The sequence below is a fragment of the Barbus barbus genome (genome assembly GCF_936440315.1).
Source record: "Barbus barbus genome assembly, chromosome: 33".
NCBI lineage: Eukaryota > Metazoa > Chordata > Actinopteri > Cypriniformes > Cyprinidae > Barbus > Barbus barbus.
In genome coordinates, this window is record NC_136761.1 from 27,529,098 (window position 1) to 27,554,772 (window position 25,675).

Sequence of the window (25,675 nt, forward strand, 5' to 3'; positions counted from 1 at the left end):
TTACATGTATATATTTATATTCATGTAATTTATATTATATATAAATATATTTCATACATAAACATAACATATTTCTCTTAAATATATACGTGCATGTGTGTGTATTTATATATACATAATAAATATACACAGCACACATACATATATGTGACCCTGGACCACAAAAGCAGTCATAAGGGTCGATTTTTCAAACTTGAGATTTATACACCATCTGAAAACTGAATAAATAGTCTTTCCATTGGTGTATGGTTTGTTAGGATCGGACAATATTTGTCTGAGATACAACTATTTGAAAATCTGGAATCTGAAAAAAATCTAAATATTGAGAAAATCACCTTTAAAGTTGTTCAAATGAAGTTCTTAGCAATGCATATTACTAATCAAAAATTAAGTTTTGATATATTTACTAAATATCTTCATGGAACATGATCTTTACTTAACATCCTAATGATTTTTGGCATAAAAGAGAAATCTATAACTATTTTGACCCATACAGTGTATTTCTGGCTATTGCTACAGTTTTTGCTCCAGGATCACATATATGACGTAAACAAAAACTTTTGGATGCGATTAATCGTTTGACAGCACTAGTTATTTTAGTATTTCAAGTTAGAAATGCTGCTTTAGCAACTTGATGAAATAAAATACGTTGCAATTTCAAGAAGCGAAAATGCTTTTTATGGTTTTAGATTTAGTGAACAGTAATAACCCTGAGAGGGAATGTGTGGAAGGGGGGAAACGAGCCAGAAATGGAGGGCTGGAGCGAGAGAAGGAGGAAAGCGTGCAGTGTATTGGTAGCTGAAGGAAGTCAGGCCTGACCCTCAGTGTTTCTGTGCTGCTTAACGCTTCTGGCAACTTAATGATCAAACGGAGCAGCCTGTGCCGGAGCATCACATCACAGCGCTGTAATCCAGCACTCCAGGGACAAAGATAAAACACTGAGAAGACCTCGCATTCTTCTCCTGTGTCTTTCATTTTTTATTACAAGAAAAATTGCGTTACACACAATTACAGGCAATAATGACAAAATAGAAAGCCCATTCATCTTGATAAAGAGGGAGATGATTAGCTTTTGTTATGGCTGTAAATGCATAATTTAGCACTGCTGTCATGGCACAGCTGAAAAACAGATCATCAGATGGGTCTGGGTAACAGATAACCCATAATCGCTTAAACCTATGTTTTTAACGTGCTTTACTATTTAATGGGTTCTGTAATATCGGGTTTCTACAGAACAGACTCCAAAAACACCATTAAAGCACTGTGTGTTCAACAAGAAACAAGAGGGTCCACAGGTGGAGAGACTTTCTTAATGCACTGCTTATATTAATAATTCAGCTGTTTACTGAACGGCCATTCACTCTCACCTTATTATTATTATTATTAATAATGCTATTTTATTTATGGAACAAATTGAACAATTAAAAACAAAAAATACCATGATAATAAAAATTATTATTATTACTATTACATATTTAATTTTATTTTTAAATAATATGTTCAATATTTTATGATTTTTAAAAAAACAAAATAAAGTAAAATAAAAATCATTCTCCATACAGTTATAGTAAATTATTATTATTATTATTATTACTACATTTATGGCATATATAAAATATCAACAAAAATCTAATATAATATAAATTATTATTGGTATTGTCATTATTATTATTATTACATATTCTATTGTTTTTTAATAATATTTTTCAATATATTTTAATAAAACAAAATAAAAATAATTCTGCATTCTGAAAATAAATAACCAACAACAACAATAATAATAATAACTATTACATATTTCATAATAATATACTATTTATAAATTACTAATATTATCATTACATATTATACATTACATATATGTTATTGTTTTTATTATTATTAATACACTGTATTTAAATAATGTTTAAACTTAAAATAATTTGTTATAAAACAATAATTTGTTAATAAACAATATTTCATAAATAGGCTTCTAATCACTGTAAAAAGTGATAAAACTTAAAAAAATTGAAGAAACCCGTTGCCTTAAAATTATTAATTAATTAATAATAAAAAAGTATAAGTTAAGTGAATTGTCAATTGTCACTAAACTTTTTTTTTTCAATTATTATTTACTTAATAATTTTAAGGCAATGGGTTTCCTCAAAGTTAAGTCAGCATTGCTTTTTACAGTGATAATAATAGTTAATAATAATAATACTTGTAATAATTTAATAATGTTATGCTTTTATAAAAATAAAATCTTCCTGCATACTGGTTATCAGTTCAATATAACAATAATGATTAGAAATATCTGTCCTAAAAATAATATCATTAGACCTCTAGACAGGGTGATGAAATGTGAGAATCACTCACAGCTCTCGATCTCCAGCGTGCAGTTCTGCTCGTCCAGCGGGTATCGCCTCAGGTCCATCATGCAGGCCGCGGTGGTGGTGATCCTGAATGCAAAGCAGAGACAGGGACTGTGGGGATTACTGACGCTTCTCAAGGACAACAGAGACGAGGCCCTCCTCCCTCACATCCACACTGCTGCTCACAGATCTGTCTGGATGGATGGATCTTACCATTCTATACAGTATCTTTGCTATTCAACAAAATCAAGAAATTCTATTCTTTAAACTACATTCCTGTTGCTCAAACAGTAGTGAACAGCATCAGCAAGGGCAACGGCTTTGATTCCCAGGGAATGCATGAACATAAATTACACACCTTCAATGCTAAGCAAGTTGCTTTTGATAAAAGTGTCTGCCAAAGGTAAATAAATGGTATAATGAGCAAGTATTAATCTTGACATAATCTTGAGTGGACAACCAAGATTATTACCTGAAGGAAAACAGTCTGTCCTTTGGGTCTGACCCAAACGCAGCAGCTTTGCCTTTTTCACAGTAAATTAAAACTCAAATTTAATAGATGTCTCTGAGCTTCATGTGGGTTGTTAAAACTTCATCTAAAAGAACTGCTTATCTTTAATAATTCAATACACAACTCAATTCAAAATCCTTTTACTTGAATTCTCCAATGGACATGAGATCAACTTCACTTGTTTTTCATTTCTTTTCTTTTATTTTCAGTTTTCAGCCTGGGCTGAATCAAAATGTCTGTAAAAATGACACTCAAAAAACAAACAAAAATTTATTTATTTGTACTTTTTGGAAGGAGACCCTTATGCTCAAAAATACAGTAAAAAGAGTAAAATTTTGAAATATTATTAACAATGTAAAACAGCTGTTTTCTATGTGAATATCTGTTTAAGTGTAATTTATTTCTGTGATCTGCAGCTGTATTTTCAGCATCATTACTCCAGTCTTCAGTGTCACATGATCTTCAGAAATCATAATAATATACTGATTTACTGCTCAAGACACATTTCTGATTATCAATGTTGAACACAGCTGTGCTGCTCAATATTTCTGTAGAATCCGAGATAAACATTGTTTTATTTATATATAAATATCCTGAATTAAAAATAACTTCAATATAATAAAGCGTTATAAATATAAACAATTGGAATTTTAATAAATAATTGTATATTTCTACTTGATTTTGTGAATTAGCATCAGTCAATTTCCATTATGATTATTTAGTTAACATTAAAAAGTCATGAACTTGTTACTGCAGGTTGTGCAACTTTGATTTGATCTAAAGCAGCACTTGAACTTATTACACTGGTTTCAATTTGTGCAGTTTTTCCGTATTTATACGAGTTATAGCGAGAACAAGCCACATCGTTTTCTTTGTTCACCAAGACCACATTCGGGGTCAGTAAGATTGTCTTTTGTGAAAGAAATGAATGCATTTATTCAGCAAGGATGCATTAAACATCAACTGTGACCAGTAAAGACAAAAAAATATCTGTTTCAAATAAATTCAGCTCTTTTTGATTTGATGTAAAGCAGCAATTAAATTTGCGCTTTAGATTTTTGTGGGTTGCATTTTTTTTCCGAATACAGTTCTGGCTTGTCAGCAAGCCTCATCTCTCTCTTTGTTCCTGGTCATAAATCAATATGCCAAAAACATCAATACTCCCGAGGTTCCTCTGCACCGTCCCACAATCACAATTCCACAGGAAGAACTGGGAGCTCTGGGAAATCAGGAAATTAGGCCAAGATGGCAGAGGTAAAAATAACAGGCTATTTATAGGTCGCTACATCATCAGCAAAAGTCTCAGTGCATTTGGTTGTCTAAGAGATGGATGGATGAGAGAGTCATCAGTCCCTACAGCTGATGAGCTTTGGTGTTGTTGGAAAGCTGAGGAGAGTTCGAGCTGGAGTTGGTCTCTCTCTCCTTGTCGCTCTCTTAACATTGCTAACCCTTTCTCAATCTCTTTCATCTCTGAACCCTCTTTCATCTTCTCCCTCTCTTTCCATCTTCCATCTTTCTTTCACTGCATAAAATACATCTCTTTTTCTCTATGTTGGCATCTGTTTTCCATCTGTGTAAGAACAACTGATTAGACACTACTGTTCAAAAGTCTGGGGTCAGTATGATTATTTTTGAAAGAAATGACTGTTTTTATTCATCAAGGACGCATTTAATTGATCAAAAGTGACAGTAAAGCTACCTGGTCTCATGGCCACTGTTCCCTCTAATTTATTATTGTTCTGAGCAAAACCTTTCTCTATTGGGTGGACATTTCGGCGACCTGAGCAAAAACATATAAAGGCCGGTATAAGACTTCATACCAGACCTGTACAGCGCGCATACAAAAAGTGTGTAACTTTTAAATTTAATGTGCTATTTATATTTGATTTGACCCTTGATGTAACTAAATGATGTACATTTTAGGTCATCTGAGAAAACATTTTTACTGTACAAAATAAAAGTTTTCTATTTTAATATACTTTCGAATATAATTTATTCCTATGAAGCAAAGCTGAATTTGCAGTGTCACGTGATCCTTCAGAAATCATTCTAATATGCTAATTTATAATAAAAAGGAAAAAGTTGTGCTGCTTAATATTTTTTGGGACCTATGATATTTTTCAGGATTCTTTGAGAAATAAAAAGTTAAAAAGAACAGCGTTTATTCAAAATAGAAAATGCGTGTTACAAAAGTTTGGGGTCAGTAAATATTTTCTTATTTATTTATTTATTTTTATAATTAATACTTTTATTCAGCAAAGATGTGTTAAATGGATACAAAGTGATAGTAAAGACTTATATTGTTAGAAAATATTGATATTTTTAATTAATGCTGTTCTTTTTAACTTTTTGAGGTTTTAATTCTTTTGAATTAAAACTTGTAATAATTAATGTTATTTCATCAATTATTTTGTCTAGTTGTGGACTTGCTTCATACAATTATAATAGGTGCCACTAGACTTTTCCTTTAAGCACACATTATATCTGACAGCCAAAATAATTAGTATGATATAAAGGACAAAAAACATATTAAAGCAATGACATTATAACCTGGATGTGTTTTTGTCGTCAGAGTGTGCTAATATGATTTCTTTGTCAGGTGTTATAATTGCCCCCAACCATTGCAAACACTCTGATTCCTATTAAATATGATATTACGATCTAGTCTTTCTCATTATAAGTTATTTATTGCCAAAGACATGTTTAGTTTACTAAAAGACAGTAGGTATATTTGTAGCAGTCTGTGAGTCTGTGACTGCCCCCAGTCTCTCTTACTCATCTCTCTATTTCTCTGCTCTCCATCTCACTGTGACCTGCTGCTTACTGCTTGATTTGTATCCGCTTGAAGAGGGCTTGGCTCAATATATTAAGAGCAGAAGGAAGCTAGGCCTGACCCTCACCGGTTTAGTGCCGCTTAACGCCTCTGGCAGCATGTTTCAGCTTGAAAAGGGTCTGAGGAATAAAAGTCGGAGCTGTTTACTCTGCAGTGCCGTTAGCCTGCTACTTCCCTGCATTGAAACCCACCGACACCAAGATCTTCTCATCCACATGCATTCAAGAGCGTTCTCTTTACCAGCACACTAGACTTCATCTATCACTGGCGGGCCGCAGCGCTACGGTTTCCCCGCGCACCGCACAGGTTCATGTAAGGGTTGGGTACAGACCCCAAGGCAGCATGTGTACCTTTATTCCAAACGACCTTGTTTACGAAGGCTTGTGCTGCAACACACCATGCAGCGGTCTGACTAAATTACATTATGAGGGTGGCGAGAGGACGAGCTGAAAACACCACAGCCAAAATGGTAGTCCTGAATTGGATCAAAGATTTTGCACACTTAACTGTGATTTTTTTTAACCCTCTGGTGTTGTTCGGTCATTCTTGACAGAAATATTTTCCTTTTTTTTTTTCATCATCCTAATGGTATGAAACTTGGTAAATGTGTAGGCACTTGCTTTGTGAACACACACGCAAAAAATAATCACTGGTCAAAAATTATCGTATTGGAAATGATTGACGCGAATCTCAACTAGTGGAAATGTTTGGTACTGCATCCAAACAAAATCTTACTGGAAGCTCATTATTTGAGATATCAACCTCAAATTTGGAACACAACTTCCTTAGATGTATGGACTTGACTTTCATGCAGTTTTAGAGTAAAACATATTTTGGAAAATATATATTTCATAAAAATATTTAAAATTTTTGTGCATTTTTCATAATGATAAAACGTTTCACTTTTTTCACTTGAGCAATAATCTGTATAATCCAAGTATAATCCTTTAACAAGATAAATCAGCATGTTTAAATTGGAAATTTCGTTATCAGGTTTATGCTGAAAAAACGGTAATAAATTGATTATAACTATTCCATATATGTAATTAGTACCATAAAATCCGCTGAAAATACAAAACATTAAATAAAAATGAAACTAAAACATAGTATGCAAAAACTCTCCAGCTGGACCTCACCCCTGCCAACCCCTCTACATAATATGTGTGCAGGTTAATTAGCTTTTTCACCTCTAATTTGAGTTTTGGGATGTATGTACCTTTGGGGAGGGCGGGGTGCACTTATGTATGCACTTATATCGTTTAAATTTTAAATTTGTTATCTTTGGTTTGTTTTTGCTCTATTGTTGTTATCTGTATTGTTACTGTTTTTTTGTGTGTATATATATATATATATATATATATATATATGTTATTTTTCTACCATCATACGAACAACAGAGAGTTAAAAAGTAAAGCAAATGTTTCGATGGTGAAAACTGGTCTCTATGTGAAAATTGGCTTGGCGACATCATCAGATGTGGAAAGTCATTTACTTTACTTACTTACTTTACTTTTGTCATTTAGCAGACGCTTTTGTCCAAAGCGACTTACAAATAAGAAAAAGTAACTAAAACTAAAAAGTTACAACTCTATAAATACTATCTACCCACATATTTAAGAAAATAAAGAAATTAAATAAAATTAACACATGCATATAACAACAACATTTCAATAATAAACATATCAATGAAAAAATTAAATAAAAAGCTACTACTATCCCTTGCCGGTGTCCCTGCCCGGTGGAGTCGCACGGTAGAGTCGATGGTCTTTACACTCTTTGGTCTTCACACTAAGAGGGCTTCACACGACGACTGCCGCGACCGCTGCCACGGTATAATAACCTTCATTATACCAATCTAACAAATGATCATTTCAATTCAGCTGGACCCACTTTCCTGTTTATCAACTACAAATGGCCAAGCAAGTGCACACACTGACAAGATACACGAAAGATAAAGATGCATTTGAGTGCACATACATATAATGTGCACATATGGACTAGGAATGTGCATCAAGAAAGTGTTTCTGAAAAGCATAGCATTAAAAGCACCAAGGTCATCATGGGTTTGATTCCCACGAACTAATAAAATGTGTACTTTGAAAGGAATATAAATTGCTTTGGATAAAAACATGTGCCAAATGTAAAAAATTTTTTTTTAAATTTAATCAATGTGCACATACACTTTTAATGTGCATTAAAAAAAACCCAAAGGTCATTTGTTCAATTTCAATGGAAGCCATGAAATTATATGTGTATAACTGGATAAAAGCATGTGCCAAATGCAAAAATTGTAAATGAAATCAAGCCAATTTAGAGTTCGTGTTGAATTTAACCAACAAAGATATGTTTTTAAATGTAAATTTGCAGAATTAACAAAAAATCAGAGGCAGAGAAAGGATGTGTCACATAAAGATCAGAGCATTTACTTATATATTACTTTAATATAGATCTATGTTGTGATCCTGCTAAGCCACCATTGACACTATGTGTGAGAGAAGGACATGGTATTGAATTCTGCTACCATTTCAGCAATTTTCCTTGCAGTGATGCCTCTCCTATTTGAGTTTTCCTGTTGCGGCTGGTATATTCACCTACCTTTACACAGATAGATAGCACAGGAATGTGTGATTATACAAAATAAAATAATGCCAGCTATAAATAGAAGCTATTTATTCTGCCCTTAGACATCTTCAAGTTGCTGAAAAAAATAATACCATCCAATGCACTTCACCTAAATATAATAGGCAACCTTTTCTGTAAATGAGAATTAATGATCATGTCTCCATTTTATTGTGCGGCTCATCCACTGTAAATGAGAAGGTAAACAGAAGACCTCTTTTTCTCTCAGTCACTATGTCTAGTAATTTAGATTTGCTTACGTCTATTATGTCTTTAATTAGTCAACTGCATTTAGACAGAAGTGACCCTAACAGTGATGTAACGCTTCTTAATTGGGCCTAGTACATAGCCTTGCTGAACACCTCATAGCGTGTGCTTACCGAGTTATGCTGTGTGCTAAAATGCTGTGAATGTGACACATCACAACACATTAAGCTGATTACTGCTAAAACTATACTTGAAATATTGGTTTAATTCAGACAGAAGACATTTTATTTACATTTAAACAAATGAGTCTATCCGACACTAGACTCAACCTAAGATAGCAATGATTTGTTAATACACATTGCACACAAAAGCAGAAGGCACGTTTTTCAATCTGGCAACTGCGATCTGATTGGCTGAATTTCCAGGAATGAGGGCATTCGGGTTTGTTATCAGTCTGTATGGAAACAAAGTAGTGTTTAAATAAGTATTACCCTTACAATAATTAACAATGGTTTTATAAAAAAAAAAAGAATTTAATAATAAAAAAAAGACAAACATGGTTATCAAAGTTAAACCACAAATTAGCCATGGTTTTGCTACACTAACCATAGTTTACCCATGGAATATGTAGTAAAACTGTGGTTATACAAATGGTAACCAATCTGCCCAAAAAATTAATTTTTGCATATTGATTACCATTTGTATATAACTGCGGTTTTACTAAAAATACCAAGGTTAAATGGTTTGTGTAGCTAATGGTTAATTTGTGTTTTAACTATAATAGCCATGTGTTTTTTAAATTGTTTTTATTTGTAGTAAAACCATGTTTAGTTTTCATAAGGGTTATCACTAGACTGAATAATACTGTTTTGTTTGAAGCATTGATTAGCAGGTAAAATAAATCCACACACACAAAAATAGGTATGGCTTTGCATGTCAATCTGACAGTCCTTTGTTTAAGTGGTTGACTCTTGTCCAGAATAAGTAGCAATATGGATCAGCTACTTTAGAGTTGAGACTTGAGAGTACTTTAGAGCACTCAAAATCAACATGCATACTATACATCAAAGAAAGTTTCTTGTATGTTTAAAAGCTCCAACCATTGAAATTTGAATTTGAAACTAAATGAATATGAAAATATCTTTGGTATAATAATAGCATTTTTTTTTACATTAGTCCATTAAAACAAGAACGACACCGACTGCTATGCCATAACATGATTCACTTGTATTATGACTCAGAAATTGTATTTAAGCCTGTGTATTTTCATCTCCTGGCTGGCGTCCGTGTTATTGGTTGAAGTCTTTTAGGAGCAAGATAATCAGATCTACCTGCCTGTGCTAAATTGTCAGACTGGGCTCTCACAGAGCTATAGAAGAGCGCTGTTATTTTCTTCTTCTCCTGGTAATTGAGGAACATGCTTTGGCAGGCTTAGTGGAGCAGGGCACCCAAGGAACCCGGACAACACACCCCCACTCACTGCAAACACACACATTTACAAACCCAGAAAGCCCATCTTCCAACACTCTTTTAAGTCAAACTGCAACAGAGCACAGATTCGCACTAAATTTCAGATGTCACAAAAGAGAACGCTCTATTACTGCCCCCTCAACACATGCACACACACACACACACACATGCGGCCGCAGCCGGCGCTGTCTCACATGCGAAGGCCTTCATTGACAAAGTAGCGCGATGGCAGTCCCAAAAGCAATGTTCTGCAGGCCAGGTCACGGCACTCTCACACATTCCCATCAATGTTTCATCATGTGCATTTAGTGTTTCTGCACGCAGCTTCTTATGTAAAAATAGCTTATGTAATTTGGCACTTACATAATGAAGCGTTATAAATTATATTTATTGATTTTGGTCGCCTTAATAGCAGTGAATTATCTGCTGCAATGCAGATTTTTAATTTTTAAGCACTCTTCTGATAAGGACACTGCTGTCAGGCTGAGGAACGGCAAGCACAATGCACAGCTTTGGAATTAGCAACAACAATTTCATCCCTTCTAAACATAGACAGCGATGTTGAGTCATTTACACCAGCATAATGCATCAGCAGCCAGGGAAAATAAAAACAGGCCTCTGAACACGTCGTGAATGCGTTATGTGGGTGGTTTGTAAATAGTTTGCATGGACAGAATGATGAGAGGAGTCAAACGTGATTACGGGTCGATAACCTCAAAGGACGTACCTTAATCCGTAGAGCACGGTGCCGTCGGGGTGCAGGCGTATCATTCGGTTCTTGACTGTCACTCCGTGAACGAAGGATTTCTTATCATTGAGGAAGTAGGTGTCAGGCACCCACAGCTGGTCAGCCACGCGGTTATCCAAGGTTAGATTCAGAGGGATCTCCGTGTACGACAAGCGCTTGTCTCGCCAAGCCTGCTGGAAATACATGGTGAGGGTGTAGTCCTAAAAATAAGAGGAGAATTTGGAGAAGATGAGATCATGAAGGCTACTGAGAAAATACAACATTCTTCCAACAGATGAAAAAAGTATCTCTCTTTTTTCTCTCTATGTATTTTCCACATCTCTTCCATCTTTATTTTACCCTCTAACACTAGCACTCTCTATTCTAATTCTATTCTTACAAAAAAGTCCCTTTTAGACTTGCACTCTATTCATTTACTAACTGCTTGTTTTCTTTTCTAATCTTTTTGTATTCTATTAGTTTTCTTTTTATTATGCAATTAACAGAAGCAAAAAAAGGTTTCTAACACTAGCTTGCTCTATTCTTTTCTATTCTATCTGTTTTCTTTTTATTTATTATATAATTGAAGTAAAAAAAAAAAAAACCTTGCTGCGTGTACTGCGTTAGTCTAACTGAGGCTTGTTATAGCATGTGCCAAATATGGGCATGTGCCTCACACTACCAACATGCAACCACTATAATATTTTTAGATGTTTACACCAGTATTTAATATTAATAAGACAGACATTAATATTTAAACTACACTGTGATTAAAGGAGCTCTAATACTTTGAATATGTTGAGGTGTATTTAAAAGAAATGTCTGCTAACCAAGAATGTGTTTACTTGATCAGAAATACAGAAAAACTGTAATATTATAACATGTTATTTTACTATAAAATAGCTATTTTCTATATATTTAAAAACTATTTTAACATTATCATTTGCCGTTTAAGAAATATTTCTTATTACAATCAATGTTGAAAACAGTTGTGCTGCTTTATATTTTTGTGGAAACTGTGAAACATTTATTTTTCAGTATTCTTTAAATAAACAGAAACATTTTGTAACATTACTTCACTTTTGATCAATTTCACACATCCTTGCAGATTAAATGATTAATTTCTTTAAATAAAATTAACATTTAAATTAAATTTAAAATGTAAATAATATTAATTTAAATGATAGCTTAACATGTGTATTAATTTAAATTAAAATGAAAATATTTACTTGAATTAATTCATTGATTTAGATGTTACTACATGAAGCAAGTTATGTCTATTTAATCATTTTTAGTCCCAAGTCACATGATCAAAGTCTAACCAAGCTTATAAAATCAGAACTAATAATACAGTACCAAGAACATATATTGTCTCTTTGATTAGTTACCACTAACTCTTATTGAGCTGCTTTTATTAACACTCGCCATCTTTCAGATCATTAGTCAACAAATCCTCGTTAAACACTGCAGGTGGTGGCAGGTTCACAGATGCACCTTTTAATTTAACCCAGCTGAGTGCTCACTAAAAACCGCCTCGCTCACAAATCACTCTGTGTTTCGAGTCATTACAAGTTCATTTCGATTCGGATGTGACCACAAGTGATGATGTCCGAGTGTGTGAGATGTTTGCTCTGTAATTAGCCCATCCGTTTCCAGCCGTTTGACACATTATGTTGAGGAGCTGCGATCGTGATAGGCTGTTATTGTCCCACTGACAGACTGATCAGCCAATCACATCGAAGCATCCGCTGATGTCACTGCTGAACACTATTACACCTTTTTGTCTAAATGGTTCCATAAAGAACCTTTAACATCTGAAGAACCTTTCTGTTTCACAAAAGCTTCTTTGTGGCAAAATAATGTTTTTCAGATTATAAAAAGGTAAGAAAGAAATGGTTCTTTCAGTCTTAAGTCGCTGGGGTATATTTGTATCAATAGCCAAAAATACATTGCATGGGTCAAAATTATACATTTTTCTTTTATGCCAAAAATATTTAGGATATTAAATAAAGATCATGTTCCATGAAGATATTTTGTAAATGTCCTACTGTAAATATATCAAAACTTCATTTTTTATTAGTAATATGCATTGCTAATAACTTCATTTGAACAACTTTAAAGGAGATTTTCTCAATATTTAGATTTTTTTGCACCCTCAGATTCCAGATTTTCTAATAGTTGTATCTCAGACAAATATTGTCCGATCCTAACAAACCATACATCAATGGAAAGATTATTTATTCAGCTTTCAGATGATGCATAAATCTAAATTTTTTTAAAAAATTGACCCTTATGACTGGTTTTGTGGTCCTGGGTCACAAATGGTTCTTCTATGGCATTGCTGTGAAGAACCTTTTAAGCACCTTTATTTTTAAGAGCGTAGTTTATAAAAATCAGCTTTATGCTCATATTTTGTAAAATGTCTCATCTTAATTCTGTACCGTCAGTTATTTTCTCATCCGAACTGTTTTTGAGCATTGCCTCCTGGGATAAAACGCCCCTGATTTTATCCGGGGTTTGTTTTCGGGAGTGCTGTGGATGTGTTTATCAGTGTGGCCAGAGGATGACGGTTTATAGCCCCATATTTATCTCTCCGTGCTTCTCCAGCGGTGACCTGCGAGGGAACTCTTAAAACTGCCAATCGCCTTCTGCCAAAAATAACCAGCACACTTGATAAAGTTACCAAACCTGCCTCTGATTCAAAAGCCGATGGAAGAACCAGCTGTGACTCACACTGTCCTGCATGTGCACATTCACACGGCCACTTCAGCATGAGCAAACACACACTAAACACACCTGAACACACACACACACACCCCAATTCTCCACAGCAGATCCCATACACAAATATAACCCCACTACTGCACTACTACTTGTTCTTGTAGCACATTTTTGTTTCTGAAAAGTTTTTTAAAAATCCTTTCTAGACTGACAAGAACCCAAATTATTGATAACCAAGATAAGATACATCAAACCCTTAATGCATGCAGATAGTCCATCGTCAGCCGCCACCTCTCATAATAGCCTCTGATCTCTAGGGTTTGTCATTATGTGTAGAGGAGGTTAAGGACCAACGCTGCAGGTTTCCCTCAGGAGGAGCATCTGATGCCTCGGGCGACAGAGTCACCTCAGCACTCTTAAAGGGACAGTTCACCCAAAAAATGAAAATGTGTTGTTCATTTACTCACTCTTAGGCCATTGGGATATATGTGTTTTTTTTCTTCAGTAGAAGAGTAAAGAAGATTTTTAGCTGAAATCATGGTTGTTGGTGGTTCTTTAAATTCAAGTCACTTTGAAAGTCAAAAAAAGCATATCAAGGAAGACAAAATGAATCCCCATGGCTCCTGATGATATATTGAGGTCTTATGAAGCGAAACGATCGGTCTGTGCAAGAAACTGAACATTATTCACAACATTATTAGCTGTTATCCAGAGCCTCAGACAAACGGTCCCGAGTGATGGCCAGTTCACGAACAAATCATTCTTTTGAACCGGTTCCTTTAAGTGAACTATTTGATCCAATTCACCAAATCAGACTGAAGCATCTCGAGCAGCACAGAGTTATTTAATCAAAACTCGCTTTCAGACACCTGACAGTCACTCCAACTCAAAATGAGCCATATCTGACCAACTTTTTGGTGTGAGTATGGTTACCAATTTTTTTCAAAACATCTTTGGTGTTCCACATGAGCAAGTAAGTCATAGAGGTTTGGACTGACATGAGGATGAGTAAATAATGCCAGTATTTTAGGGTGAACTATCTGTTTAATCTACTTACTGAGACATTCTGAGAATAAATTCCAAATTTCAAGCTGATAAAATAAAGGAGAATTTAAAAATATATAAAGACTGTATTTCACTAAAGATATATATATATATATATAAACATTAGTCACCCTCATGTCGTTCTAAACCTCTATCACTTAAGGTGCACTTAAGGACTTCACATATACTCCATCATCTTAAGTGTGATTCCAGTCTGAAGGGAGCGAACCTGTTCAGTTCAAAGGGCAGAGGGAATAAAAGTACATCGATACATCACTTCACAGGAAGTGGAGAAGGAAATTCACCCAGCAGTTAATGCATATCACTCCAGCACTTAGCTTGACTGAAATAAACTAAATGATTTGAGGCTTCAGCATTTTTATTTAGTTTAATTAGTCCCAGGTGTGATTTATACTTGGTTGTTGGCGGGTATAAAGTGCAATGGTTAAATAAGATAAAATACACATCTAATATTTATAAATCAAGCAAATTTTATTATTAAACAACGCAACAAACATGTATCACCCAGTTTAGCAGTGCCAAACATGACACTTTGTATGCATTGAATTAATAACACATGGATGTGTTACACACAGATATATATTAAATGAAAGTATGGTAACTTGTATTACATTATGAATTTGCTGAATTAACTCATTTTGTCAACTTCAACAGATATCCCTTGCTCAAAGAACAAGGAGCAGAGAGCAGTGAACACTGCATAAGGACCATATCAACTGGAACACAACTTTGCTTTGCTTCAAGGGAAACGAAACAAGACATTTTGAAGGATGCTTATGCTGCTCGCAATCATACAATGAAAGTGGATGGGAACCAGGAGCTTTTAAGCTAGAAAAAGAACAACAAAAAACTTCATGTGACTTGTGCCTTATATTTAACGAAAATAAATGATAGTTTTGTGTGACATGAAAAACAAAAGTCACTAAAAAAACTTATCTTCCACTACAGACCTCCAAACTCACATTTGGGTACATTTACATATGTCCAGTTTTGGGGTACATAATACTTTTTTTCAAGTAACTAGTAAAGTAAAACAGTTGCACTTTATTTTACAGTATGTGTAATTACAGTGTACTTATAATGTACCTCCCTAAGAAAGTACTGGTAATATAAGGTTTATATTTAAACTGGTAATATTTAGGTTTAGGGGTAGGTTCAGCTAGTTATTGTAATTAATATAATAAGTACATAGTATGTACGTGAGTAACAAGACTGTAAAATAAAGTGCTACCAGTAAAACATTACTTTTAAATTTACAACAAAATATCTGAGTTACTTTCTCAAATAAGTAATAAGTGAGGTATTCACTGATACCTCTCCTGTCCCCGTGTTGAGAGAAATTAGGAGAGACGTGAAGAGACAGAGGCACTTCCTTCAACCTGTGGCTTATTAATGTCACTTTTGGTGTGAAAGAGCCTTTAAAGTCGTCAAAAATACTGTATCGAAACAATGTATCGATACTGATGCGAGTAATTAATGTGTACAATATGCATTGAATGCATTGGACAAATAACCTATGTTAGCCAATAATTGTGAAGGATAGAGCTATGTACAGCCCATCTGAACACACACAGATGTTGCAAGACAGAACCAATTGATCACAGAGAGCATTCACTCACTTCTGACGGTGCATTCAAACAGGCTGCGTTTCCCAAAAGTATCATAAGAAATCTGAAGCTTTTGGGAACAGCAGCCAAGAACAATACTTATCAAAGGACAGAAAAAAAACATGTACGTTTGAGTGATTTCACAGTAAGCAAACTGAAATTGTAGCCTACATGGTTTGTGCAATTGCATTTATTCTAATTGAACGTTAACAGATAATAATGATCATGTTCTATTCTGTAATATAAATCATACACCTTATGAAAATGAACCATGGTTTTACTAAAGTGACTGTAGTTCAAAAAATGTAACCTAATAAGAATTAAGGCGTATATAATGTTAAAATTGGTTTCAAATATAAAGTACTCTTAGTAATTTAATAATTTAATAAAGGCAGCAGCTATTTGCACTATGTATAAATAGCAATAGATTCTATTTACACTGTTAAAATGGCACGATTTTCTGCTATTTATACTACTTATTGCAAATCGTGGCAAATATCTGCACCTCAGTATTGTTATAAAACAGTATTGAGTGTAAATTATCATTTTAATTAAAATTACTAAATGGATGCCACCTTATTGGGTAAATAAAGCCCTCCCTACACCTACCCGATACTTTATTTTCAACTTTTTGATTATTTCCTTAATTTTTATTGAAAATAAATGCCTTTCCAATGCGATATGAGATTTGAAAAAAACGTTTGGCAAAAGGTGGGTTCGAACTCGGGTCGATCGCATCAAAAAGCACACGCCTTACCATCTACGCTACTAAAACTGATGTTTAATGAGCATCTTTTTTAGTGTTGACTATCCCAATCACATGTTGGTGGCCGGAGTTAGTGTAAATAGCCTCTGCCAACAAAGTGGGCTATTTGCACTTAGTGTAAATAGACACTCCGTGTAATAAATTTCATAATTAAAAATTTCAGTCTAGAAGTATCGGTATCGGTATCGGTATCGACGATACTGGCCTTTAAAAGTATCGTATTGAAAACAAAAGTGGTATCGCCCATCTCTAATCAATGATGTAAACAAAGGATGTTTGTTGTGCATTTCATGGATACAGCAAGCTAGGTTTGATGGATAAATGGAAAAATAAGGTAAATTTCATTCTTTTCCTCACACAAAGTTTTTTTTTCAGGAAGACTTAAAATACTGTATCCAAGACGTGTGGAGCACTTTGGTTTTGAAGCTTGACAAACCTGGTCAACTTTAATCATTGTATGGAGAAGAGCAACATGAACATTCTGCTAAATATCTGCTTTTGCGTTCCATGTAAGAAAGATCATTCATGTTTGGAACAGCACAAGGTTGAGCAAAACAACCACAGAATTTGGATGAACTAAGCGTGAGTAAGACTGAAAGATTTGCGCTATGCATGAAAAAAATGTTTTGATGATATTTACGCCTAAAGATATTCCTCCATTCTGAGCTTTTGAAACACAGTGAAGCGGTACAGTGAAACAGGAGTATATACAGCATATGCTGATGTATTACGGTGATTAATCACAAAGACAAAAACTGGAGAAAAATGGAAAAAAGCTGTCTGTAGATTAACATTTCAGGAAAAGAGGTTAAATATACATTTTTCTGAGCGGAGTGTGGATGCCAAGGTACAGAATGTGGAACACCTGGGCTTGGAACTTTCCTCTTGGCTTCAGTGCCAAATGTGAGCATAATTACTATGGTCACAGATGGTAGCAGATGCCTCTTTGGGCTCTGTTTACTCTTCTTTGACATCAATAGATCTCAAACCGAGACGCAAACACACGGCTTCTGAGTGCTCACATGCAACCAAGTGGATTTATCACCATTTTTTACTCTCAATGCCTCTCTAACGCTAGAATCATGCATGAAAATAGAGGTGCATTGGTGCATTGATCTATAATGGGTTATCGACAAATGAACACTTTAAAAACCTATACTAGCTATTATTTTCCAATCAATTACAATGAAAGCAGATGTGAAGTTTAAAAAAGGAATGCAATGCACCATAGAAGTATTTAGCTGCATAGAACACAAGCATTAAATTATTTAGAATTGATCGTGTTCCATGACCAGAAGAAAGAGCGTCATGCTTTAGATCAACGTGAAGGTGCGTAAAGAATAACAGAATAGTCATTTTTGACTGAACTATCCCTTTAAAGCATTTCGAGAGGCAGAGATGTTCTGCAAGAGCAGAAAAGCCTCTGTTAGGTTGTGCTGTTTAATCATCGTTAACAGAGCTGAAATTTGCAAGTGCAAATTAATTTAATCAAGGACGCCTCTAAATGTGCAGCATAAATGTACTAATTAAGGGCGCATCGGTTATGAATTCTTTATGTGACATGAAAAATAGTCAAGTAAAGAAGTCTGAGACACGAGAAGAAGCTGTGTTTGTAGGCAATGAAAGTCACTCTCACTGCAACTGACCGACTTCTTTTCATTGGCTTGAGTAAACCAACATTTAAAAACACCAGACCAGGACTCAAAAACACTCACTGTGTTGTTACTATATCCTGGACATGTTTTTATGCCTGCATAAATGTCACCATGGTCTAGCTTGTTAACATTGACAAGATTTTGTCAAAATGGCAAAAAACATTATTTGTGATAGTCTTGGAAGCATCAATTAGAAAGGAGTGAAAATTATCAATGAGAAATGGTGCAGGATTTACTACATTTCACAAATAATTACAAAGAAATTAAATGTGAATTTTTTAAGAGGAAAAACTGAAATAGTATTTTCCGAAGTATTCCAATAATGTACAATTTGGGAAAATATTTTCTTGTTACAGTGTAGATGTAAAAAGTAAATAAGCACATATATACTAAAACACTATTACAAATTTAGCTTCAATTAAGCCATTACTCACTGATGTATAGCTATATTGGGATTTTATTTATTTATTTATTGTATTAATTGGTAAACTTATATTTCCCATAAATTAAAAATATATATATATAATAATTATTTATTACAATAAATTGCATAGCAGGGTGAGTTTGATCAAAGCTTTAATCAAATATTTTGAGTTTTTTGTCTTTAGAACAATGACGATGTAAATGCCAGTCGTTTAATTGTTAAATAACATGTCTTTATAATATCACACGTACAGAAAGCGTATCAGTGTCGAATTGTCCAGCTTAATGATGTTTTTTATGCCTGCATAAACATGTCACCATGGTCTGGTTAACACAGGTTTAGTTAAAATTGCAAGAATTATTTGTGTCTTGGAAGAATCACTTATAAAGGAGCGAAAATCATAAACAAGGTGTAGGATTTACTACATTGAAAAATTGTTATTAAATTTCACAAATAATTACTAAGAAATTACATACAACATTGAATTAAACGTGGAATTCTGAAATATAAAAACTGAAATACACTGAAAAAAAAATTCTTTGAATTTACTAAAAAAAATTAAGGTAAGTGGTTGCAATCAATTTTTTTTTTTCAGCTACATTTAAATAAACAAATTTAGATGACTAACTTTCAATATATATTTTTTTTATTTAAATGTAGTTAAAATCATTTTTTTTGCAACCACTTACCTTCAAAAAATGTAGTAGCATTTTTTTCAGTGTAGTAGTTTCTTGTAAAAAAGTACTCCAATAATGTACAAAATTGAAAAATATTTTTTACAGTATAGCTGTGTAGTATTGCATATTACATACATAACAAATATATATTTATAACTATATTTTCTGGCAAAACGTATAATGTGCTATGGGAAAATGAAAATGTTGGAAAGTACAAATCAAAACTGACTGGGCCAGCAGAAAACAACAGATCCTTATTGTTGATCCCAGCAGTATATGATCTACAGCGGAGCTCGCCGGATCTGAGAAACAAGCTTACGCAAGACAAAGTGAAGCATGCCAGCTCTTCAGATGGATATCCAGATCGATAGATCATATTGAGATTGTGACAGGATGACACGACGTCATTTGTCGGGTCTCTCCCACGGAGCTGACACTGAAGCAGAGGCTGCTGGGAGTTCTCCATTAAGCCTGTCACAACCCAAATCCAACACTCATCACGTTTAGCAGACATCCATCTCCACGGCACACAGCGGAAGTCATGCAAAATGAACAGAACGCAAAACAAAAGACGATTATTTTTCCAGGCTGTGAAATAAATGACACTTTCCAAGAATACGGTAGTGCTTTTTTTTAACAAACAGTCAATGAAAGGAGGTGCTAAACTTTAGAAAATGATGTTCTTCTACCTCTGAATATTAAACCGCATATTATACTAGCAGGGTGTTTTTATTTATTTATTTGATATAAGGTTTGTCATTTTTGTAACTCTGTTATTTGATCCATTTAAAATGTTTAAATTCATGATTTTTACATTTTATATCAATAAACATTAAATAAACATGTAAATTAAACTTGTGTAACAGGATGAATTGTGAGCTTGATCAATGCTTTAAACACTACAATAGATTATTGTTCAGATAATATTTTAACACTTTTTTTTTGGCTTTAGAACCAGTGTTGGGGAAAATTACTTTTAAATGTAATGCATTACAATATTCTGTTACTCCGAATCCTGTTACTTAGTTTTTATGGATAGCAATGCATTATGTTACTTTTGTGCTGCGTTTTATCATCTGGACTGGACTTGCTTGTTTGTTTTTAATATAAAATAAAAAGTTCTATTTTTGCCAAATGCAAACATGCAACAAATAAGCCTCAGACATTCTGGATGAAGTATAGGATGCAGGAGAAGAAAGTGTAACACTCTTCAGCAATAAAAAGGGTAACACTTTACAATAAGGTGTCATTTGTTAACATCATTTGATGTATTAACTAGCATGAACGAACAATGAACAATACATGCATTACACTATTTATTAATCTTTGTTAATATTAGTGCTGTAGAAATTTAAATGCTGTAGAAGTACTGTTCATTTTTAGTTCATGTTAACTAATGAACCTTATTGTAAAGTTACCATAAAGAAACACAAATGTCATGTTTGAAGCCATTTTTGCCTTGAAAACATTGGTTAATAAAATGGGATTAAATACATTATAAATATTTGTGTTATTTAGCATAGTTGATTATTTCAGGTTTGCGCCATATTCTCAGTTTGCATTTCACAATTTTTATTTATTTTGAGGAATGCTGAATCTGTCTTTGTGCAAGTGACATAAGTACATTTAGTCTATAACTATAGTAACATCATGATTTTTCTGGCAGGTGAGCTGTCAGTCAATAAATGGGAAAACAAAGTAACTGGCGTTACTTATTTGAATGCTAATAATGCATTGCATTACTAGCTACTTGAAAAAAGTAATGATGAGAGATTTTCATTTCTGGATGAACTGTCCATTTAACAGCAGAGATAGTGTGATTGAGTGGAGGCGGAGACTAATTTGCATATTCATGGTTCCACGTATACAATAAATGGGGAAACAAAGTAAACGGCATTACTTATTTGAAAAAGTTACTTTTAAATTTAAAAAGTAATGAATTACTTTTCTAGTTACTTGGAAAAATTTATCTGATTACCTAAAGTGCATTATCCCCAATACTATTTAGAACAGTGGTCGCCAACCCGTCGAACCAGTAGATCCCGAAAAAAACAGTAAAATAAGTACAAAAATGCATTACATTTCTCCATTCTGTGCACTGTATTTTTCAGTTATTTTCGGTAGCTACTGAGACAGAGATAAAGAAAAATACATCACGCCTGAGTCTGTAAACAGGACGTTAACAGAGGCCAGAGACGATGAATACAGATGTAAAGAGGACAAAATACTGTAGCAGGGAGAGAACAAGCTCACGATGGCCAAAACATAAGAAGAAAATATAAATATTGACTTGGGGTATGGGATTATATTAATGCATCACTGAAGGGAACTTGAGAAAAGTTTAGATGGCAATGGCATTTCCTTCTCCTCTTAAGTAAGGAATAATTGACTTCAGTCCATTGAACCCGAGTGTGCATTATTTTCTAAGAATTCAACGGCCCGTCATCAATTATTCCGCTTATTCTACGGATGCCACACCTCCAAGACTTCGATCAGATGACATATTTCCAGCCATTTGTCCAGTTTTTCTACTTAAAACGCTATTGTGAGTAGGATTATTTCTTCCGCATCTCATCCAATGCCTCTGTTGCTAATTCCAAAATGTCATTTTAAACCTAGTAACTGAGGCTTGAGCCGTTGATAGCAGACTAATGCAGTTAATTCATAGCTTTCAGTCACGTGACCGGTTCGAAGACCTGGAGGGTAAAACATCCATAGAACTGTTGCACAAGCGGGTCAATTGTTTCCCAGCCGCAAATATTTTGAGCACCTCTCAAAAGAATAAAATGCAAGTTTTGACCATTTGCAATCCATATTAAGCACTAGCAATATTTCAATCATAAACAGTGCGACAAAAGTTGTAAAAACACTTAAAGTGCCGTAATCTATTTAAAACGGTAATATTAAAAGATCAAATTCAGTATTCACCATATTAATGATGCATAGTTTACTTAGGCAAGCAGATGAGGCCGAAATATGAACGCAATCCGCTTCGAACGGTTCAGTGTTTCCCTTCTAATGGTTTTCTATGGGAAGCCATTTAATGTAAAACTTTGCACATTGTGTTTATATTCTGGCTTCATCTTCTTGCCTGTACAAAATATACATCATCAATAAGGTGTTTACTGAATCTCACCTTTTAATATCTGCATTTTACTACATTATTACTTGATGCAATCTGCGTAAAAGTAACTGGTGGCCAGTGGAGACTGGCTTCGTTTTGCCCGCCAGGTGGGTGTTCCTATAAGGGTGTGACGTCATGTGAAAACGTTAAAGGGGTCATATGATGCGATTTCAAGTTTTTCTTTCTCTTTGGAGTGATACAAGCTGTTCATGCATAGATAAGATCCCTGAAGCTGCAAAGACTAAAATCGCTTCCAAAAGAGGACACAATTAGAAATCAGTGGTTAAGTTGTATTTACAACACTGTTCCAGAACAGTTCAACCCAAATATAAGAGTGTGTGCAGCGCATTTTACGGAGGACTATTTCCTGAAACTGAAAGAGTAGCCTACAATGCTGGTTTGCACAAAGGCTGTTTCTATAAAGTGGGGCAATTCCAACTTTGCAAGGACAGTCTGGTGCTTCTGACTCACAGCCTGTAAGTATGTTTTCATATTTAAAGAATTTGCCACTGACGATTCAAACATGAGTTTTGAGCTGTGTAGAGTAGTGCTTGTTGTTTGTCGTTTCTCTAATCACAAATGCAGACATGGTAATGTTTACGCGGCACGATGCAACGCGATGCGTGAAAAGACAGTATAAGTCATTATAATCAGTAATTATATCCACACTGGATGCAACTAATGCCTCGTTTATAATGGGTTTTATTGTTTTTGTCTCATCACGCCGGGACACGGCATCACAATACGTTGAGGGGCGTAACATTTCCGTCTCACGCTTGAGGTATTCGCCCAATCACAATGCACTGGATAGCTGGCCAATCAGTTCTCAGAACGATGAACTTTGTAAAAATCGGCGTGTTTCAGAAACGCAGGGCATAGAGGCGCAACAATAATGTACAGTATGTGGAAAATAATGTGTTTTTTGAACACATAAACACATTACACCAAATACACAAAATATTGTTCTTTTTAGTAACGTCATATGACCACTTTAATGACTAAGTTATGAGAGAGAGAGAGAGAGAGAGATTACCTCTGTGAGTCTGTGTCTCAAAAGTGTTTGGCAGCAATGTCTCTAGTAGGCTAATTGTTCATTTTCTTCACAAACAGTGCCGTTGTTGTTACCTCGCTTGTGAGAAGTCATTTAGTTTTTAAATTGTGAAACTATGTAACTGATAACTCCAAAAATAGTTAAATCCAAAAGTATTGTTTAGAGTAAAACATGTTGAAGATTAGCAGATAGGCTAGCCGTTTCCTCTAAAAAGCTGTTTATTCAGCGTAGTGAAGCCTCTCCTCCACTGACATCCATTAAAAAAACCTTCCTCTGGTCTTCTTTACATTAGCATTAGCCGTATTTACATTTTTTTGGCTAATGGTTGCGGGCTTGCCTTCTAGTGGCTTCGGTACAAATCCATATAAAGCCAGCTTTTCTTTATTTACAGCGGAAACCAAGGAAACGCTTTATCGCAGCTGGTTCATAAGCGCCACCTGCTGTCTGAGTGAATTTGCGCCTCATTCAGACTTGCTGTTTTTTTTACATGCAGATATGTTTTATGTAGCAAAATAAATCAATAAACAAAACCTAAAGTCAGACCATTCTGTTTTTGTTTTAAAACATGAAATGATCTAATTCAAACCAAAAACAATTGCCCGTGCAACATGTGTTTGGATCGTGATTAAAATGCAGTGGTTGCCTCTAATTTCAGATGGCTATTTTCGGTTAACCCCAGTTTGTTTGTTATAAAGCAAACAGCCAATCTGGGGTGTTTTTTTCTATAAATTCTTCAAAAGGTAGATCTTGTCTTTCATAAAGGCCGTGGTCAGGGATCTTGGGTTTGAAAAGGTTGGTGACCACTGATTTATATCAATGACCACATAAATGCATGTTGTTTAATTGTTAAATAACATGTTATTTTAATATTTTTTCTTACAATAACTTGCGTAACAGGGTGGAATTGTCAAGCTTAATGAATGCTGTCAACAACAGGAATTGAAAAAAATGGAAATAGATCACTTATTTGCCATCATGCAGAAAAGATTCAAACCCTGGATGCCACAATTTTAAGCAAAGCTACATTTTTGTGGGGTGTAAATCATGTGGTAACAGGGTAGAGCATACAAAATGTTTTAAATCGAGCTACTTCTTATTCTAGGCTAGTTTTCACACAAAAACATGGGATTTGTGCCTCTAATGCTTTAAATAAGTCATGAGGGACCAAAGTGTTTCTGTTCGTCCCTATTTGTGGAAAGTGCCAAATGAGGACGCGAGGAGATTGTGATGGAGAGCGCTGATAACGGGGCACTTAACATCACCGCCGCCGTAGTCTCAGTGTCTCTCCAAATAAGAGAAACACCAGCACAGCTGCTGCAGACTCGAAGACTTCATTAATTGGTCATGACAACGAAACCATGCGAAAGACTGGTTAAGCACAAGCCTCTGAATATTGTAGGTTATAAGAGAGATGGACTTAAGATGCAGCGGTCACACCCGGGGTGCTGATAGCATGACTGGCCCGATTAGCCTTTATTCCCAACGGAGCGTTTTTTACAGCTACTTAAACACGTTTGATTTAACAGCCCATCGCAGGATGATATATTAACAGATTACACAAGCCAAATCTGTCACATTAACTTCACTTAATCTAAGCTCATAACCGCAAGTGCCGTGATGAGGATGTTGATGACATGTTTGGAGATAAACGTTTGATGTCAAAGACGTGATTAAGTGGCAAAGTTTATTGCAACGTCAGACAGACTCCAAACGCCAGGTGTTTCAAATTAATCTACAACTGAGCGCCTCTTCGCAGAATTAGCTTGGGAATTAGACTTTAATGTTGTTATTTGATTAAACTTTCTTGCAAAAACATTAGATTTTTACATATAAGAGATACTAGCTAACTAGACCCTCACAGGGTGAT

The 25,675-nt window shown here is 34.6% G+C and overlaps 1 protein-coding gene across 1 annotated transcript in view; it reads right to left on the bottom strand.

Annotated features, from left to right (window-relative positions):
• LOC306853352 (gamma-aminobutyric acid receptor subunit beta-2-like) overlaps positions 1–25,675 on the bottom strand; it is a gene marked incomplete at its 5' end in the record, with an annotated part of 48,283 nt that overhangs the window by 15,281 nt on the left and 7,327 nt on the right. Inside the window, 2 exons of the mRNA XM_079390671.1 lie at positions 2,356–2,438; positions 10,719–10,939. Coding sequence (XP_079246797.1) covers positions 2,356–2,438; positions 10,719–10,939 — 304 coding nt within the window. The remainder of the gene's footprint in view (positions 1–2,355; positions 2,439–10,718; positions 10,940–25,675) is intronic.